The sequence below is a fragment of the Meleagris gallopavo genome, chromosome 28 (genome assembly GCF_905368555.1).
Source record: "Meleagris gallopavo chromosome 28, MGAL_WU_HG_1.1, whole genome shotgun sequence".
Classification (NCBI taxonomy): Eukaryota; Metazoa; Chordata; class Aves; order Galliformes; family Phasianidae; genus Meleagris; species Meleagris gallopavo.
In genome coordinates this window covers 1669068-1688916 of record NC_139431.1, presented here as the reverse complement: position 1 = coordinate 1688916, position 19849 = coordinate 1669068, and the positions used below count along the sequence as shown (strand labels likewise).

Genomic DNA, 19849 nt, shown 5'->3' with positions numbered 1-19849 from the left:
ATTCCCCCCCCCCCCCGGGCACTTCAACCATCTGGAACAAACTCTGCTCTCAGGACTGTGCAGGGTCTGTGATTTGGGAGTCAAAAGCAGCAGCAGCAGGGAAAGCACGCCGCGGTGCGCTTTGCTTTGCTCACCCAACAGCTCCTACCAAACGGCCCCCAGAGCAACAAATGTACTTCAAGGAGAAGGAAAAGGGATATATTTTTAAAGTTGATGGTCTCTGCTCCTACCTAATGGTGCTGCTCGGTGGGTGCTGAGCTCCTGTGGGGCGATGGGCTGGCAGTGCAACGAGAGCTGCTAAAAAACGTGGCACCCGCAAAGCCAACCTGCCCACCTCCATCAAAGGACAGCGGCTGTTTTTAATGCGATGGCCCCAAAATCGCAGCCTTTCAAAGAAAAAAAAAAATAATAATAATAACCGACCCCGTGCTGTATCAGTGTCAACAGAATGGATTCTGTGCAAAACTAAATTGAACTAAAAGGAAATTGCGCGGATTACAAACGCGGGTTATTGGCTCAATAGGGGAGTAACTGAGCGATATTATCTGGTCTGCGCTACGGAGAAAATAACATTAGCTGAGCTAATGGTCCTTTTTCACTCCTAAAACCTATTACTCCAGATCTGCTTTGGAAGCAGAGTGTATTTCCATGGAAGTACCTCGCGAGACGGAGCAGCTTTGAGCGCTGTGCAGCCACAGATTGACATTTTTCCCAGAGTAACCCCATGTCCAGAGCTGGCAATCAGGTTGGGGTGGAAAGGAGCAGAGCTTTGCATCCGTTTGTGCATTTTACATGAAAACCACTCGGCTGCAGCTCAGAGTGACACAGTTTTGGGTTCCTCTCTCCCACCACTAACTTTGTGTGAGCTGCCCTCCGGCTCCCACCACACGCATACCTGAGCCGAGGGGTGACCCCAGATGGAAACCCCCCACATCACAGCAGTGTAGGACCCCCAGGATCCCACTCGGTGACCCAAATCTGCCCTGAACTGTCCCGAAACACAGTTCCAGTGCGTGGCTGAGGGATGCAGTGATACGAATCAGCCGTAATTTGGGTTCAGACAGCAGACAGCTCTATGCTGACCCCGGCTGTGCCCCGTGGCAGCGCCGCTGCTGCACTGTTGGAGCACTTTGTTGGATGGACAAACAGCCGCGCGGTGCTGCCAGCAACTTTTCCTCCCGTGCTCTGTGCCGGTATCCCGACGGCGCTGCAGGGATGTAGGGGGGGGGTTGGAGCGATAATACACACGGGCAAATTGCCTCTGCCATCCAACAAGGCAGCAACAGCACATCCATCCCCTGGGGGAGAAGGGACGGGGTCCCAAAGGACGGGGACCCAAAGGACGGGGACCCAAAGGACGGGGACCCCAGCCCTGCACCCCTCCGAGCTGCGAAGCCCCACACGGCCGCACGCAGCCCCGCACACCCCGTGTGTGACCGAGTCCGGCTGTGCGCGGTGTGTGCCGGCACATGGTGTCTGTCTGGCCATGCAATGCGTCCGCCTGCATCGGTGGGGCTGCCAGCCTATAACCCGCTGCCCCTACAACAGCCCTAAAACAGAGCGCACGGCACGGACAGGAGCTGGGACGCGTCCCACTGGGGGTCCTGGGGAGGGGGCTGCAATGGGATCACACTGAACACGAAGCGAGGGGGGAGGGTGCCGAGGATTAACCCCTCCCCTGCCGCGCTCTCGCTTTCCCCGGCGCTGCTCTCGGAGGACTTTGCAGCCCCACAAGTTTGTAACAGGAGTGGGGCCGTGCGGGGAAGGACGCGGAGCTCCGCTTTCCCCCTTTTCCATTCTGTTTAAGCAAAGGACTGGTGGGGTTCTGCCATGCGGCCGCACAGCCGGGGTAGGGGGCACCACGACCCGGGACGGTGCTCAGCGCCCCAGAGCCGCGTCCGTGCCCTGCCCTCCCCTCCCCTCTCCTCTCCTCTCCCCCCACGCAGTGCCCCACATGGCCGTGCCTCTGCCCCGCTCCCTGCTCCTCCCGCACTCACGGCTCCGCCGCGTTGCAGCGCTGCGCCCGGGTCCCGCTCCCGGTCCCGCTCCGGTGCCGCTCCCGGTGCCGCTCCGGTGCCGCTCCCGGTGCGGGCTCCGCCGCCTCTCGCACGGCTCAGGTCCGCTCCATGTCCCCGGCGCCTCCGCTGGGAGCTGCCCCGGCGCCGGGCGGAGAGAGGGAGCGGGGAGGAGGGGGGGTAGGAGGAGGAGGAGGAGGAGGAGGAGGAGGAGGGCCCAGCAAACCAGCAGCCGGCTGAGGGGCGGCCCCTCTGCCCCGTCCCCTCCCCTCGGGACCCCCTGCTTTGCCCTGACGGGGGACCCACGCGGGACGCCGCTTCTGCTCCGTCCCGGAGTCGTGGCGGTGGGGGGCGGAGGAACCCCCCAAGGACTTGGGCAGAGTTTGGGAGACCCCTCCTCGTACCCCGCATCCCACTGCCAGGAACGAAAGGCGGAGGGTCGCGGCCACGCGGGGAGCGCAGGGATGGTTGGGGCACACACGTGTTGACAAACGCTCTGCTTTGCAGAATGAGATCTTTAAAATGTTATGTCAACATTGAAGGAGGACTGTTTACGTTTTGCCAACAGGGAAAATTCCCATTGACTCGAAGCCACTTCCTCCCCCCACACCATCGTTTTCTTCCATGGGAATTTCTTTTTTGTTTTCAGGCTTTGTTTTCATCCAGCCCCAGGAGCACGACACAACAGCTCCGGGGACTTCCTCCCACTCCGTGCAACTGGAAAATGGGCTTTTGGGGGGGGAGGATTGCACCCCTGACACCCCATGTCCACCCCTCACCATGGGAAACCTCTCCATCACCATTGCAGGGAAAGGAGCAAAGAAATGTTCTGAGCTGCAGCCACACTGTGGGCACAACGCAGAAGGAAGAGCGAGGTCAGGAGTGACCTGGGAGAGCTCCTGGCATCAACCCAGAACATTAAACACAAAGCATGGGAGTGTTTGGAAGCAAAAGTAGAACCCCGTGTATCAAAGAGCTTCTGCATCCACCTACGTTCCCGTTTTACAGACGGAAAAACTGAGCCCTGCAATGCACATGGAGCTGTGCAGTGAGCTGCAGACCTGCAGTAGGGTGGGATGCAAAGGCAGCTCCCCCATCCACTGCCCCCCGACCCTCCCAAAGCCCCCCGCCCCGTCCCATAGCAGGAATGGCCCCCGGCCGCCCCACAGACCCCGCAGCCGCTCTGCGGGCAGAGGCGCATCCTCTGAACCAGAAGGGGAAACAATTAACAAAGGGGCTGAGGACCACACAATTAAACCCAAAAGAGGGAGAAGAGGCTTTGTTCGGGTCGCCATGGCAACAGCCAGCCCGGAGGAGCGGCCACGGACTTTCACTTTCCGTTCCTTTCTGGACGTGGTCATGGTGGCCCCGGTGGCTTCTCCACTGGGTGCTGGTGCCCACTGCAGTTCCCTGGCTCTGGCATCACCCCCAGATGGGTGCTGGGATGAGGTGGCCCAAATGGGGCTGTCAGCACGCATGGACCCTCTCCTCAGCCCAGCTCTGCTCCTTGTCACATCCTCCTTCAAGCAACGCCGGGTGCACCTGCACCTTCTCTCCACCTTCTGCAGGGCACTGCCAGGACACACAGAACATCACCAACAGCCACAGAGCATCACTGGGACCCACAAAACATCCCCGGGACCCATGGAGCAGCCCCAGTATCCGTGAAGCATCCCAAGATCCACAGACCAACCCTAGGACCATGGAGCATCACAAGGATCCTAGGACCCACATGGCATCCTCAGGACCACGGGCACCAGGTGGATGTGATGCTGCAGAGATGGTTCTCACCCCTCCAGAGGGGCTCACGTGGTGCCTCTGTAGCTTCATCTCTCCCCACCTGGCCACATCCAGGCTCACAACCAGGGCAGCTCCATGCCTATGGTTCCCCCTGCAGCATTCTGCTTTCCTCAGCAGAAGGAAGCTGGGACAATGGGTGGAGGGACCAGGAAAGCTGGTGGGGGCAAAGATCCCGCTGCCTCCAGTGCAGGGGGCATGGAGGGGAAAGGCACAGCCAACACTCGCCTTCCTTTTCCCAAGCCCCCCCAGCCCTCCATGCAGCCTGCAGGGCCTCCAGCCACGGGAGCAATGCCTCCTGCTTTGTGCTGGCTGCAAGTCCGGGCCTCCAGATCGCAGGATGCTGTTCCCTGAGTCATGGAAATGGTTCAGACAATGGCTTGGCCCCTTTATAACTGGCCAGAGGGGGCAAAGCAGGGAGAACAAATCTGACCTTGCTTCCTGCACGGAAGTGGACCCATTGTTTGGGAATGGGCATGTGCTTTGCTCCTCACCAGCCTGGGAAAGCTGCAAAGCCATTGCGAGCAGGGAGTGAGCCACACAGTTCTCCATCCATACAGGAACCTAGGCAACATTGCTGCCACTGCCCTCAGCAGGACCCGAACCACTGCCCCAAAAGTCCCTCACACAGCCAAGGGATGCACGTGTAACGTGGGCTTGCACCGTGTCGGTGTGCACACAGACAGGCAGGCAGACACACATCTGCAGCCCATTAGGGCCGAGCTGATATGAGAGTGCTAATGGAGAAGCTCAAACTCTCTTGAAACTGAGTGGCAGCTCCAGGGCTGTCCTCACTTCACCCCTTTCCACTCGCACCTTGAGGGCCATTGGGACGCGGCACACCAAGGGTCCCCTGCAGCCAGGGCGTCCAGGTCTGGGGCTGAGTGGGAACACAGAATCACACAAACATCCAATATCCCTACTTGGAAGGGACCCATCAGGATCATCGAGTCCAATGTAGGCACTGGGGGAAGACTGCTGTGACAGAGGTGCCCAAAGCCCCCCACACCCGCAGCGTGACCCCCGCTCATCACAGCACAGGCTCTGAGCAGAGCTGCAGGAATCAACCTGCTGATTGTCCTCACCCAAACCCTACCATTCCCCCGAGGTGCTGGGAGCTCCATGCTGCCTTCCTCCCCGGCACAGACACTGCTCTGCTCCTGCAGGGAGTCTGCCCGCAGCCTCACAGGCTCTAATCTGGCTGTAATAAAACCAAGATGCTCCGGGATGGCTCTGCAGGGAGAGCAGCTCCACCAGCACTCAGAGAGAGCTCGACAGAAAAAAAAAACCACCAAAGTAAAATTGAGCATATTGTGGTTCTGCAGGAAAGCAGAGCTGGCAAGGGCAAAGGGCTGAAGGCACAGGTGAGCGTCAGCCAGTGCACGAGCTGAAAGAGCTGGGCAGAAGGAAAGGCAAGGATCAATCCAGGCCAGCATGCAGTGCCAGCTAAAATCCTGGCTCTCACTGTGCCCTGGACCACCCCTCCCAGTGCAGACCCTGACCACAGGTGACGTCTGCTAGCATTTGCCCACACAGGAGCAGAGAGGCGTCCTGGGCACAGGGCTGGAGCACAGACAGCATCCCAGGGTTGGGGTCAGGAAGCCCCCAGCACTCTCCAGCTTCCCAAAACCCTGTCACATTGGCACTGTTGAAAGACACGGGGGGCCCCAATGCTTCCAAATGCATTGCAGCTATAAGCAGCCAAAGCACCGCAGGCAGGAGGACAGAGTGCAGCTGTGAGCACCCTGGGCTCTGACGGGGCTCCTGCCCATCACCACCCCCATCCATCACCACCACCTCTGGGTGCTGTGACCATCACCATCCTCCCAACCCTGGGTACCCATCGCATCCCCCCAAGCACCAACAGAACTCCAGCTCCAAACTGGGAATCGATGGGGAGAGCAAACCACGACGCATCTCTGCCACTCTGTTCCCAACCTGAACACCTCTGTTTGTCCCCACCCAAAGCACAGCCAGCCCCGTGGCCACAGCTAGCCACACACACGGCCTGCTGCTGCTCTCCTAGGGGAATGCCGTGGGGTGGGGAGCACACAGCCATCCTGGCAGCCTGAAGCTGGGCTGGGGCAGCGCGGGGTGATGCTGAGCAGGCCGCACTGCAGAGCCGCAGGGGGTGGGAGGGGGTGCCTGGACCACCCAGCGGGCAGGCAGGGCTGGGGGCAGCGCGGTGGCACAGCCACGTCCCCGGGCTCCCTGCTGCCACCCGGGATGCGGCGCTGGGGGCCGAACCCATCGGCTGTGGTTCAAAGGCAGCCCTGGGCTCCGGGGCCCTTCGCTCCCGGTTGGGCTCCAGTAGGAGCACGGCTCCGCTTGTGCCACCCACCGCCCACCGGCCGGACCCTCCAGCACAGCGACAGAGGGGTTTTTCTTGTCCCCCCCTTTTTGTTTTCTATTTTGTGCTTTTGTTCTCCTCTCTTTGGTCCTTTGTTCCAGCTTGTCCTTTGTTCCAACGCCTTTGGTTTCTCATCCCTTTGATGCTTTGTCACTCCCTTCATCTTGGAGCTTTTCTTTCCCCGGGTTTTGAAGCTGGCGGTTGTTTTCTGTCCCCGCTCTGTGCTTGGCATTTTTATCCTTTCTCCTGCCTCGTCCACTCTTGGGTCACATGGGCCCGGCCCGGATTGTCTTCAAAATCCCCATTTGTCTTGTGTCGGTGCCGGGTTTCCCTGCCTTTATGTCCTTTCTTAAGAGACTCTCAGCGATTTTTTTCTCCTCGCTGAGAGAAGCAGGGAGGGGGGATCGGGCTTAATTAATTACCGAGTGCAATCTTTAGATGTGCGGCACTGCAGGATGCGCGGAACGTTCTTACTAATCGTTACGATTGTGATCGGCATGTTAAGGGTTAGCGAGGGTTTAAACACCAGCTAATTGCAGCAGAGAGCTCGGACTTAGCAGAACTGCGTCGGGAAGAAGCAGGGCTGGGAGAGGAGCAGCACTGCCACACCACTGCCGGGGCGGACGGTGAGCAAAGACACAGCAAAAGGCTTGAATTTCGAGAGAGCGCTGCAGCACGGCGCCTCGAGGCAGCGCTCACAGCACAAACACGACCACAGAATCAGATACGGGGCGGTCAGGATCAGGGAACCGTTTTCCTCCGAGAGCGACTTCAATGCGCGGCGCCGTTGCTTTGCTTTGATTTAATGCCCCAAATGTTTTCCCCCCTCCCATAGACCTCGGTGAGGCCGATCCCATCGGGATCTGCAGGGCACGACTCTGCTCACTGCAGCATCACAAGGGCTCGTTATGCAACCATGGGGTCCTTTCCCACCAAACACCACCACAACCCCTGTGCCATCCCCAAAACACACGTTTAAACATCTGTATCTCACAGCAGTGACAGCTGTTAACCGGAGGAAGCAGCCAAACTTAGCAACAGGATGTACCCTGAGATAACATGATGGATATCAGCAGCGAGTGCCGGAGCCCAGCTGCAATGCTGGGTGTCAGATCAGCACCGATATCAGCTCGCTCTGACGCTGCCTTCGCAACACCCCGAGTTCTCCTATAAATCACTTTGGGGTACCTCAGTGACGTCCCCATGGTTTGTCTTGGCATGGCAGCAGCTCTCAGGTGGGACATCACGCCGTGGCCGAGCAGATGGGTGCTGCAGGTTGGGTGTTTTGCCCTGCAATGACAGTCCTGTGCCACTGACGGATGCTGTTGTGACCCCGGTCCAGCATCAGGGCCAGGGGCACAACCTGGGAGGCTCTGCAGAAGGTTTTTGCATGAGAGAACGGGACCAAAAGTGCACCAGATCCTCCAAAATCCACAAACCCTCCCGAAAATGCTGGGATGGCCGCCCTGATCTGCAGGCTGGATGTCTGCAGAGCCTTGACCGACCCTCAGGGCAGTGCCATCGCCGTGCTGGGTGCCTCTTCCATGGTCACAGAGCTGCAGACAGGCACAGCAGTGTCCCAGCCTACTAGAAGTCCCACATTCCTCCCAATGTTTTCAACCTCCAGTGTTCTGTTGCAACAGCGGCCAGGAAAAGTCATCCTTCTGGTCTGCCCGGTTCTGCCCTCAGGCTCACGAGCACACACGGGGCTGATAAGGGCTGGATGTGAGCCATCCAACACCCCACCCCGAGAGGCTGGAGTGCTGACCGTACCACCGCCATGCAGCCACACTCATTGCTGCCAGGCGATGATGCTCCAGCAGCCCTGCAGCGAGGTCTGTGCTGCCCGCCTGCCCTGCCCAGCTCTTAGAAGGGCCAAACCTGTTTTTACGACAGAGCTGGCAGCGGGAAGGCAGTGGAAAAAAAAAAAAAAAAGAAAAAAAAGAACGAACCCCCCTCTCATCTCTCTATCTGCAGCCATGCAAGGAATATTGTTCAGCGCAGCACAAAAGCATCCCTGAAAATAGAAGCGCCACGGCCAGGCCTGCCAGTGGCTGTGTGAGATAACGTCTACTTGCAAACAGTGTGCCTTTGTGCCGCTGTCACTGTCCCCATTGTTCAGGAGCCTATTGCCTCGGGGATATTGTTCCCTCCTTTTGTCTCAGCCCGGCTCCTTTTTGTTTGACTTTACTTACCATTTCATTCCTCTCCTTTGTGCCGGGGTTCTTTCTTTTGTCTCTCTCTCTCTCCTTTTTCTCTGTGTGATTTGTATTTAGCAATTGTTCCCGGCCCATTGGAAGCACAATGTGCTCGGGGCTCTTTTCTCTACTCCATTCATTACCTATTCAGGTGGGTTTGGCTGCCGGTAGGTGAGCGGGAGGAGCGGGGGCTCAGAGCTCCATCCCAAAGCTCGGAGGAGGCTGAGCTTGGCGATGCCTTGGGGCAAAAGGGGGTCCTGCTGTTCCCCAGCCCTGCACTGGGTTCCCAGTGGGGTTGTGACATGTGGCAAAAGAACGGAACACAGGCAGAACGTCACTCCAGCTCTGCTCTCTTAGATGATTGCAGATCTCACCGTGCACAATGGTGACCACACGCCACAGCCTTTGTCCACACCGGGCCCGAGCCTGGCCAGGCAGCCCCAGTGGTTCAAGCTACCTTAGAGTGTCTTGGGAGCCAGCTATGGGATGAGCAGCACTGCTCCCATCGGCTCCCAGCGGCACAGAGCAGCTGCAGGCCTGGCCCGGCTCCTTTGGGGCTGGCTGGATGCAGCCAGGAGGCAGAGACAGAGAGCAGAGATGCCCTGGAGTGGCTCAGGGCAGAAGAACTGGGGCTCCTGCAGGGAAATGGGACCCTGCACCCCATCCTCAGCTCTGCCTCCCATGCAGCGCTCGGGGCTTTGGGTGTCTGGGGTGGGCACTGCCATCGTGATTGCTTCTCCCCCAGGAGAGGACGTATCAGGAAACCTTCAGAGCTGACAAGAGGCCATCCCCAGGAACAACAACGCCGCATTGTTCTCCAGGGCTCGCACCGCGTGACCTCGCAGGATCGCTCCATCCCTAACGCTGATGAAACCCCGAGGATCAAAGCTCTGCTGCAAGCCGCTTCCTTCTGCTCTCAGGAACAACCCGGGAGGCTGCAGGACCCCGGGGCTCACCCCACAAACAGGGGACAGATGGGAGAGGTGGGTGCAGGATGGGAACGGGGCCGTGGGCTCCTCGGGGACAGCAAACCCCCGAGGCCAGGCAGCACCGGGCAGCGGGTGGAGCGCGGGGGGCGTGCCTGGGAACCAGCGAGGCGGTCTGGGATCCATTGTTTCATTGTTAGGGCTTCAAAGGACAATGGGGCATTGTTGTCTCTGGGGATCCCATTGTTTGCTTTCGCTGCAGATCCCAGCCGCGCCGTGGATGGAGGTTTCCCGAGGGCCAGGCAGGCTCCGTGTGTGGGACACTAAATAATGAGGCAGGCATGTTCCCTTCCCACCCCTCTCTTTGCCACCCTTCCTAAAAAGGCACGATGTGTTGAAGCACGCGTGTGCCCACACAGGCCAGGGTGCAGCGTGGGCAGGGGTAGCGGGACCACCCATCCAAGCAGGGAGCAAAAACCAATGCAAACAAGAGAAGCTGAGCCCCACTCTGCATCACCGAGCTCCCGTGCTGCTGCCGAGGGAACCAGGGGTGTCCAGGGGTGTCCCAGCTGTGGCCCTGCTGTGTTCCACTGCCCTGTTTGAAATAGCTGCTGCTGATCCCTCTGAACCCACAGGAGATGCAGGATCACTTTGTAGCATCTCAGTGTTTAAGCTCACAGCATCCACTGAAAGCCATCGCTGCCCAAGCACGTGGCACAAAGGGCATCTGCCCGTCTGCTGCAAAGCACAGCATCCCCTTCGGTACCTGGGGAAAGGACAACTCAGCCCTGGGTCCCTGCTCTGCTGCCTGTGCAGCACCCCAGGCTGGGGACCTATTTGCATAGCACCTTCCTATGTAAAAATAAATCTGAGTGCTATGCAAAATTAGGGAGGGGATGGAGCGGGGAGTTGTCCCCAGTCCGTGGCTGAGCCCTGCAGGCCTGCTACTGCCCCAGCACAGCTGGAGATGGGCAGAGCAAGAAAGACATTCTCCAGGATGCCCTTAGAGGAAAGGGCTGCTCCAGGAGCTGGGGAAGGGAGTGACTCCCCCACAGAGCTGAGGGTGGGCCTGGGGAGAGGGCCAGGGACATCACCCTGCAGAAACTCAATCAGTTTGGAACAGCTCTGCCATACTCTGCCACCAGGCACAGAGCAGAGCCCCCTTTCTCAGGGTCTGTGCACCCTCCCAGATAAGCCAAAGGAGCTGGAAGAGCTGTTTTGCTCAGCCTGCCCCCCCCTCTGCTACCCCCCACCTTCTGGATGGCAGCCCTTGCGCCAGAGGGCTGAAAGGACGCGTGAGATCTGTGCTCAGCCCAGCTGCCACCGAGCATCTTTCCCCACTGCCCACGTGCACCTTGGTGCTGTCTGGGTGCCAGCTGACCCTCAGCCCCTGCCACCACCTCAGAGAGGGACAATCACATTGCAGGGGAGCAGCAAAGCTTGAGCACAGCGCAGGCAGCTCAGCCCCAGGCTGCTGAGAGCTGGGAGGGGGTGGCAGTGGCAGTGACCATCCCCAGCCCTGGTGCCACACAGATCTGGGCAGTGATCCCATCCTGCACCAGGAGCTTGCTCAAGCTCCCAGCAAGGCTCACTTACACAAATACAGACACACACGCATGCGCTCTCAGCCCCTCAAATAAAACAATTTCCTCTCAGATAAAGAGTTCCTACCGCAGCCCCCCTTTCCCTCTCCCCCCAAACTAGCGCACGTCTCACGCACCCATTTCAGAGCCCACCTTGGGCTCTGATATTATCTCACTTCCTCAATATGAAATATTAGCTCTGTTGTTGATTTACGATAAAGGGATGGGCTCCAAAACACTGTACTTTGGGGAGGAGGCAGGGGTGCAACAAGGTCTGCTGTGCTCCGAGTGAGAACAAAGCCTTTGAAGGAGCGGATGCTGATACCCGCACGCCAGCGCTGCCCATCGGTGCCCTGACACCTGCGTGGGGCAAAGTGGGGGCCCTGGGAGCAGCCAGCACCTCCAGTGCTCTGCGGGGAGCTCAGGTGCTCTCACTGCCCCTTTGTTTTGTAACTTCCTAATGCACAAAAGGCAGCCCAGCTCTGGAAGCTGTGCACGATGCCCCACCAGCTGGTGCTGGCCCTGCTACCAGCTCAGCTCACAAAAGCCACCGCTTGAACCACCTCCTTAACTCTGCTCTGAGCTCCATCCAACTGAGAGCACAGGAGAGCGTCCCCGGAAAACACAGATTTATTTGGGAAGCAGATTGGCAGGCAGCAGGAGAGCTGCAGAGACAGCGGGTTGGTGTGCAGTGCTGCTCCGCTCAGCCGAGGACGTTGCATCGCTCCATCAATCACCACCCCCAGGGGGCTATTAGATATTGCTCCTATTTTGAAGATGAGAGACTGAAGAATAGCAGATAAGGGCAAAATCTGAAAAGCAGCAGCCAGCATCAGGGCTGGACGGGGAGATGAGGTCAGTTTACTGTTGGAGCTCTTGCCCTTGCAACAAAGCAAGCCCTTGGGCAAACCTGATCTCACATGACTTTTCTGGTGAAATAAGCAAAATCTGGAATAGGACCCAGGCATCCTGGGTCTTATGGTGAGTAATGAACACTCATGTGTGAGCAATACAAACTGCCCAAACCTCCAGCAACCACGTGGCTTTGTTTTATCGTGTCCCAAGTCCTCCAGCGAGATTCCACAGCAAGCAGAGCTGTAAAGAAACATCCCCATCCCTGCTGCAGACAAGCTGCAGGAGACCAAACCTAACATTATGCACCATGACAACACGCTGGGTGAGGAGCGTGGCCCAAAGATGAGTGCAGAAAACCTGGGCTTAAATATCCTAGCTCAAGGCACAGGAGAGAAGACAACCTGCAGGAAAAGGGCAAAGCAGCACCTTGTGCTGAACTCCTTCTGTGCATGCGAAGCAGGGAGTAAAACCCTCCCCGGGGCCCAGGTTAGGCTGGCAGAAAAGCAGCAGTGTCAAGCAAGCTCAGCAACACAAGTCCAGCTCCTTGCACGCAGGGGCCCGCTGGTATGCGAGGCAGCAGAGCAGGGGGCGGGCGTTGCTGCTGCTAATGTGGCAGAGTGTCCCTGCTGAGGGCAGGCAAAATGCCCATGACTCATTTTTCCAAGAGATGTTACAAACAATAGTAATGATGCCCCTGGTGGGTATGAATGTGAAAAGGCACGATGGGGGGGGTGGGCAGCCATGCTGGGCACCTTGTGTGTGGGCTGCCAACGGAGGGTACTGCTGCGAACAAAACCTGCTGCAGCCAGTTCTTGGCATTGTGTACGGTGAGAACCCTTCAACAAGGACTTCAGGGGGAGAAGGGTGAAATGGCTGCACAGCAAACTCCTCTCCCCAGGCATCTGATCTGCTTTTGACGGATACCAATCTTGTCTTCAGACTAAGGAAAGACCATTTTTTATTACCCATAGAGAAGAACGGAGATAGAGGTCCCAAATTATTCCACCTCTGTGCAGGACTGGAACCAGAACAGCAAGCAGGGGCTTCAGGGAAACGTGACAGCACCATTTCAGGCCGCTCTTCCTGAGCTCCTGTCTCTGTCCTCAGCACAAGTTTTCCCTATTCAGACGCTGCCCTAAGGGTACAGCTTCTAAGCCATTTGAGTCTTTGACCTTCCACTGTTGTCAGTTTGATACTATTATTTTTAGGCACACAATCCTTAAAACATACCAGTACTTGAAATATGCTCTCAGATTATGTGCACTAAGCACAATGTGGTAGAAGGGAGAAGGACACCGTGGGATGGAAGGAAGGTGATTCCCTCCTTGTAAAGCCCACACAGATACAAATCCCATCCCCAGTCCCACCTGCGGTCCTCCTGCCAAGCCAGGCCTGTGTCCTGCCTGGGGACTGAGCTCTGCACCTCCACAAAGCCTGAGGGAAGTGAGCAGAAGTGCAGCAGTGACTTTCAAGAGCATGGAAAAGCACACAGAACCTCTTCTGGTGACTCCACTGAGACCAGGCTGTTGGCTGGCTCTGAGATCCAGGTTCCAGCACAATCATCCCACATCCTACCAGAGAACCCACTGAGAAACCCCACTTCAAGAAATCCAGGACCACTCTGCCTCCCTGCTTCGGGCTGTTTCACAAGCACAGTCCCATGGAAAGACTGGGCTGGGCCAGGGCAAGCAATTCCCAAGTGCAGCAGGGAAGAAATGCAGTCTTTTTCCCAGAACCCTGAAGCCAGCAGCGGAGACAGCAGGCAAACATTTACTCAAAGTACCTTCCAGTGCCGTTAAAGGTGATAACAGCTAAAAGAAAAGGAAAAAAAGTCAAAGCAAACATTGCACAGCCCCACCTGGACCTGAGAGGGCCGTCATCTGCCTGCCACAATCAAAGCAATAGTCTCAAAATGAAACGCTGTACCAAGAGATCTCCGTCTTACTCAACTCGTGCCACGTTAGCACAGACACAGGTCTCTATTACTCATTTTTTAAGAAGCAGCTCTATTCCTATGAAAGGGAAGAGGAGGAGGTATCTGAACCTACCATCAGCTCAAGTTTTGTTTCTGACAGATATCCGAGTGCTGTAAGTGGTGAGAAAACTTTCTCTGGTAATCTCCACCATGGGCATTTTCTTTCTTGGAGATGTGTGAACACTACTGTGTGGTATTTTTTTTGCCACAACACAACATCACACCACAATAATCCAGCATGCCATGGCACTCCTAATAATGTCTCCTCACGGAAGGTCCTTCATAAGGAGCCTTTACCCACCCCCAGACCCACCCTGCTCCTCCTCCTCACTCCAGCACTGGAGGGAAAGGAATTTGCACATTACAGAAAAGCACTTACAAAAGCAAACACAACAGGCTTCAACACAGCAGAACGCCAAGCAACCGGAGCTTTCTAAACACAGAGCTCAATTGTAAGCATTCACTCTACCTTGCTCCTCCTCTCTGCCTCTTGCTCAGTCAAAACCAGAGCCTCGTGCTCCTCATTCCCTCCTGGAGCAGGACACCTCAGCAGGGATCAGCCAGGGAAGGAGAGAGCAACCCTGCCTGGCTGCTGCCCTGACGAGCACAGCTCCACGCCAGACAGCCTGGTTTGCTTTCTTCCAGGTTGTTTGGGAGCCAATGAAGCTGCTTGAACGCTGGGGAACTCTGTGTTCCTGCGGAGGCTTATGACACTCAGCTGGAGGGGCAGGGAGCTGGCCGAGCCCGCAGCACCCTCTTCTGTCTAATGTACTCTTGTGCAGCCAGCTCGGGTCACTCTCCATCTGGCACTGCACACTCAGCCCGATGAAACATTACCTTCTGGCTGCCTCCAGCTTGGAAACGCTCAGGAGGCTGGAAGGATTCGGGGTTAAAAATAAAAAAAATAAAAAAATTCGGCAAGCATTTAGATGAGTCAGCCCTGTGGTTTTTATGAGGACAAACAAGTGCTTCTTGGGAAGGCAGTTCGGCTAAAGCAGAATTGTTTTTGAGCCCCATCTGTGTGCTGGTAATGCCTAGAAGCTCTGTTCTCAGGCTGCAGCACTCCATTGCCAGGCCCTGCACAAACAATGGGGCTGCATTTCCTCCTGGCCATTCACGCACACTCGGACTCTCCTGCAGGCTCTCTGCAGTTTGTGTGGCTTCCTGCCTGGGAGCTTCTCATTTTCTTCTCCAACTCCCCCACGCACACAATTACTGCCTATTTTGGTGCCTTATCATGAGATGCTTCAGAGCTGATTAGCTTGGACTTCCTTCCTCCCATCAGTAGCCTACTCCTATATTGACGTTCATTCGCACTAATTTGATAATATCAGAGAGCAGAGGAGCTCTAGGAAGCATTACAGTGACTCGAAGTGCACAATTTGGAGTTGGCAGCAGCACTACTGATAAGAATGAGCTGTTTCTCCTAATGCCCAAATCTCACAAAGCAGCTACACACAAGAAGGAAGGACAGACCCTGGCAGGCTCTGAGTCAATGCTGCTTCAGTGGCCCTAAACTGGACCCAAGTGTCACGAGGCAGCAGATCCCCTGGTAAATAAGCCCTTCCCAACTCCATTCCTTGCCATAAACTTGGCAAGAAAAATGATTAACTCATGTAATTAATTTTAGGTAAAAATGTCAAGACCCTTCCATAACAACAAAGAGATGCAGGCAAGTGAATTTTACAGGCACTGCATCATAAATATCCCTCACTCAAAGCCTCTGAGTTACAATTACAGCCAATAATTTCCTATTTCTGGGGTGTTGGTTTTTTTAACCAAAAAAAAAACAAGAGGGGACCGCTCATCCCAAGCAAGCCAGGGAACTGATCTCTGGCTGATGGACTAAGAAACTCAGCTCTCTTATGGAAACTTAAATAGGACAGATCCTTAAAAGGACGACAAAAGTAAATCAAATGATAAAACCCTGCCACGTCTGACATCCCAGCTTACTTAACAGCACAAGGATTTAATCTAGACACACTGTCCAAAGAAGAAATTACAGATTTAATTCCAACCAGCTGCTCTCTCCAACCATCTTTTACCAATGTACACGTATTAATAAATTTGTGATGCTGGATCACCACACCACAGCCTCAAATCCATCACCAACCCACTAAGATGCTTTTGTGACTGATCCCTAATTAACACAACCAAGAAATTAAATCTCATTTATCTTACCAGAATGCACCCAAGGAACCAGTTGCTGTGACCACTGCGTGTAAAACCTCTAACAAACTTAATTAGAATCATGCAAGCTCAAGTCTGCCAGTGACACCAGAGCCCATCCTGTCTCATACTGCACAGGTAAGTTCCCAAAAAGCACAGAGTTATCAGCAACTTATCAGATCTATGGCAAATCATTTGATGAATACTTCCCTGCCTTCTCCAATCACAGAAAGACAAGAATAAAAACAAGCAGATTTACATTTACAGTCAATGTGAAAAATGTTTATTTGGGAAATACATCCTGTATTGTTTCAAACTACAAAAAAAATTACTCCCACAAAAGGAGGAGACTTTTAGCTCAGCATGCAATGCCAGTTACACGTAACTTTCTATCTACCAGCAGGCCAGGCTCCCACCAGAACTTTCTTCATTCACTCAAACCACTCTGAACTGCAATCACTGCTCTAAGAACAGCGACTTCTAGTTAGAAACACTTTGTAAAAGAGTGATATTGTCCCCTTTTAACATGATCCGACCTGCAACACAGAAAGGAAACGGGGGATTAGAGAGATCCCAGAATCCAAGAATAACTTCATGTTTTCAAAAAATACCTCATGACAGAAGATCCTCGCAAGAAGATGCCCCCACTATAGAGGGGGAGGGTTGCACTGAGCCCCTTTCCTGCTGGCAGCCCCACAAGGAAAGCATGGCAGGGCAGGGCCCACACTCACAATCCACTCTCAACTCTCAGTCACCACCTCTGCTCCAGCAGCATGCTGTCCCTGCTAAAATCCTGATCTAAATCAACGCATCCCTCATCACAGACAGTTTTTATCTTCGCTTGCAGTGGTAAATAGTAAATACCACTACTCAAGGGGCTCCTGCTTTGGCCCAGAGTTGACCCAGCAGGTGTGGGAATTGCTCAGGGCTACCAAGTTTAGAAGCAGCCAAAAAGAGTTTTGACCAGATTCCTCCAGACACCTCAGTTGCACAAAGACAACATTTGGAAGATAACAACTGGTCTCAGGCCCAGAGAGATTCTCCTTTATATTCAGCAAAAATCACCACCTTTGATAAACAGCAGGATCAAAGATTGAGCCAGCACCTGCCCACTGTACTTGCAAACCAACACTTGGCACGTGTTTTTACCTTCAAGTGCTGCCACCAGCAAGGCTCACCCAACCAGCTTTCACAGCACACACCATTCAGGCTACACAGACACGCTGACATACCCAATTGCTTCCTTGATTTTGTTTTGGAGTGAATCTCCTCCGCATCATCCAGCACCAAGTTCATATATTCATCAAAGCCCTAAAAATCAGCAGCAAAAGCACTCAGTTCAGCAACAGCAGTACAAACTATCATTAGTTTTCCTAACATGGGCTGGACATTAAGACTAATCATTAGAGTAATATGAATAGTTCTTTCCCTTGCACTTTTTCTTGGTAGCAAGCAAGGGGGGAATCCGTGGGAAAACCAACAGTAACATGGGGAGATGTTGGTACTCACAATGATGCAGCCTTCTATCCGCATGTTCACCTGCTCATAAAGCCACACCTGGATCCTGGACCTCTGCAAAACGATGGGGATGAACAAACTGGAAAACAAACACTTCAAGCAATGCTGTTCTTTACTGTGCATTAAGAAAGCCTTGCTAGCAACAAGAAATCCTTGCAACCAACAGCTCTGAAACACTCCAAGGAGCAACTCCCAAACGCAGACCCTTGTAGGCGTTGACCTACCGGCTCTGTGCTACACATAGAACGTGCATTTTGAAACAGTCACAAACGACTGCAGGGGCAGCTTCTGTTACAGAGATGTTAATGCAAAAGGAGAGCGGCTCTTCTCACGCACCCGAACAGCACCAGTCCTTCATGCAACGCCGAGGGCTCCGAAAGAAGCTACAAACCGAAACGCCCCCCGCCCCGCGGTACTCACGTTCTGCAGGTAGCGGAAGATGAGGTTCTGAGCGCAGCGTTAAGGACGGAACGATTCAGCGATTCGGCCCGGGACCCGCAGGGCCGCTCCTACCCTCCGCTCCCCGCCCCGCAGACCCCTCCCCGCCCCTCCGCAGAAGGATACGATGGGCTGCACCATCACCTTCTGCACCTTCTGGCCCTGCCCGCGGTACGCCATGGCTGCTCCCGGCCCGCCGCCGCCACACGCTCCCGCCGCCACACGCTCCGCCGGAAGTCGCAGCGCGCACCGGAAGCCGCTGAGCAGGGCGGGAGCGCGCAGGGGATGCTGGAAGACTCGCCCTACGCGGCCGCTCTAGGAAAGCGGGAGGACCGCGTCTCTACTGCTCCCGCCGCGCACGGATAGATCGCGCTACTGCCGTCCCGCACCGGATTAATTTAAAAGCGCGGCCGAGAGCTGTTGGGGCGAGCGGAGGAATCAGACTACGACTACGCGAATACAATATATTAAATAGAACACAAACATGAAACGGAAGCATAAAATATTCACAGGAACAAGGGCATACACAAATCCCGTCTCAACGGCACGCCAGGCACCGTCACAGCCCCGCTACGCCCCGCGCTCTGCCAGCCGTCCCACCCCCCCCTCCCCCGCCTCGCATTGTGGTCCCGCCCACCGCTCCCGGCAGCGCGGTGACGCAGAACGCAAGGCCCGGCGCAGGCGCAGTGGCGGCGGCGGCGGGGCCATGGCGGGCGAAGCGCCGCTGCCCTCGGTGGCGCGGGCGCCCCCTGGCGGCGGGTCTGGAGCCGTGGCCGGGCCGGGCCGGGCCGAGGGCACCGAGGGGCTGTTCGTGGCGCTGGGCGCCGGGCTCGCCGCCGCCAGCCATCCGCTGCTCTACGTCAAGCTGCTCGTCCAGGTCCGGGGCTGTGGGTGTGTGGGGGTGTGTGGCGGCTGAGACCCCCGTTTGGGGGCAGGGAGGAAACCCTGGGTGTTGGCAGCGGTGTGCGGGGGGATGAGGACTTCCTGGGGAGTGGGGCATCTCTATGGAGTGACGGCCTGTGTAACGATGGGGATCCCTTTCCTCCTTACAGAGGGCTGTGGGATGAGGTGTGAGGACCCCTGTGCAAAGGGGAGCCCCGTATGTAGCAATGGGAGCTCCCTATAACGGGGGAGGAGGGAGGACCCCCTGTGGGGGCAGCGCCAATGGGGGGGGGCACAGGGTGTGAGATGGGGTGGCAATCTGTCACCGTGATCTCTGTGTCACGGAGATCCCAGCTGTCACGAGAGGATGGAGGTGCCTATAAGCTGGGGAGCCCTGGGGGAACGAGGATATTTCTGCATCAGGGATGGCCCTGAAACAGGGAATAGGAAATCATACATACAGCACAGGGCCCTGTATGTGACAGGAGTGAGGACCCCGTAGAACGGGACAGATGAAGATACTCACACAGTGGGGATTGCTATATAACAAAGGATTGAAAATCTTTATATGACACTGTGGGTCGTCATCCCTTTTCATCCTGAGATCCCCTCTGTAATAGGGAGCCTTATAAAATGAGGGGGATGAGGGCCTCTTGAACCCCAGGAACCCACGAGACCCCCATCTGTCATGGGGTGAGGGAGGGGGACACAGCCATTCAGCAGCTCAGGCAGATGGGATTGAGGCCACGCGGTCTGTCAGGTTCAGGACTGCCAGAACTGCACTGGGGATCTGCTCACAGGGTTTGTTCTGCAGGTTGGGCACGAACCACTACCTCCAACTGTTGGAAGAAATGTACTGGGAAGGAAAGTACTGTACCTGCCTGGCTTCTTCACCTACGGTGAGTCTTCGTGTGGCCAACCCATGCAGACTGTGCTCTGGCACGGCAGAGTGCTCAGCTGCTTCCCAATTGACAGCAGCCTGGTGTTTTCTTACCCAGCCAGACACATTGTGAAAGTGGATGGGAAGAGAGGCCTCTTCCGTGGCCTTACTCCTCGCCTCATCTCAAGCACTTTATCAACCATCACCAGGGGGAGCGTGAAGAAGGTAAAGGTCGGCTTCTCTCTCCATAAATCAGCTTGTCG

General features: G+C 55.8%; 3 protein-coding genes across 6 annotated transcripts in view; 1 reads left to right on the top strand and 2 right to left on the bottom strand.

The window, feature by feature from the left end:
• SOX13 (SRY-box transcription factor 13) overlaps positions 1–14354 on the bottom strand; it is a 32947-nt gene extending 18593 nt beyond the window's left edge. Inside the window, exons 1-2 of one of the 3 annotated variants that reach the window (XM_085210487.1) lie at positions 1998–2212; positions 231–386 (exon numbers count right to left, since the gene is read on the bottom strand). In XM_085210487.1, the coding sequence (XP_085066613.1) occupies positions 231–340 (110 nt within the window). In that variant the 5' untranslated portion in view covers positions 341–386; positions 1998–2212. Of the gene's footprint in view, positions 1–230; positions 387–1997; positions 2213–14168 lie in introns of those variants that run through there. The other 2 variants (XM_085210492.1, XM_085210488.1) reach the window with 2 other exon arrangements.
• Positions 14355–16128: 1774 nt separating this feature from the next.
• On the bottom strand, positions 16129–18390 carry SNRPE (small nuclear ribonucleoprotein polypeptide E). The gene is made up of 5 exons (XM_085210497.1): positions 17951–18390; positions 17807–17833; positions 17378–17440; positions 17101–17179; positions 16129–16404 (listed from the first exon to the last, which is right to left on the bottom strand). Exons 1-5 carry the CDS (start codon positions 18002–18004, stop codon positions 16349–16351), a joined length of 279 nt encoding a protein of 92 aa, XP_085066623.1. The 5' UTR covers positions 18005–18390; the 3' UTR covers positions 16129–16348.
• Positions 18391–18457: 67 nt separating this feature from the next.
• MTCH1 (mitochondrial carrier 1) overlaps positions 18458–19849 on the top strand; it is an 8144-nt gene continuing 6752 nt past the window's right edge. Inside the window, exons 1-3 of one of the 2 annotated variants that reach the window (XM_085210494.1) lie at positions 18458–18701; positions 19521–19605; positions 19705–19811. In XM_085210494.1, coding sequence (XP_085066620.1) covers positions 18531–18701; positions 19521–19605; positions 19705–19811 — 363 coding nt within the window. In that variant the 5' untranslated portion in view covers positions 18458–18530. The remainder of the gene's footprint in view (positions 18702–19520; positions 19606–19704; positions 19812–19849) is intronic. The other variant, XM_019623155.3, reaches the window with a different exon arrangement.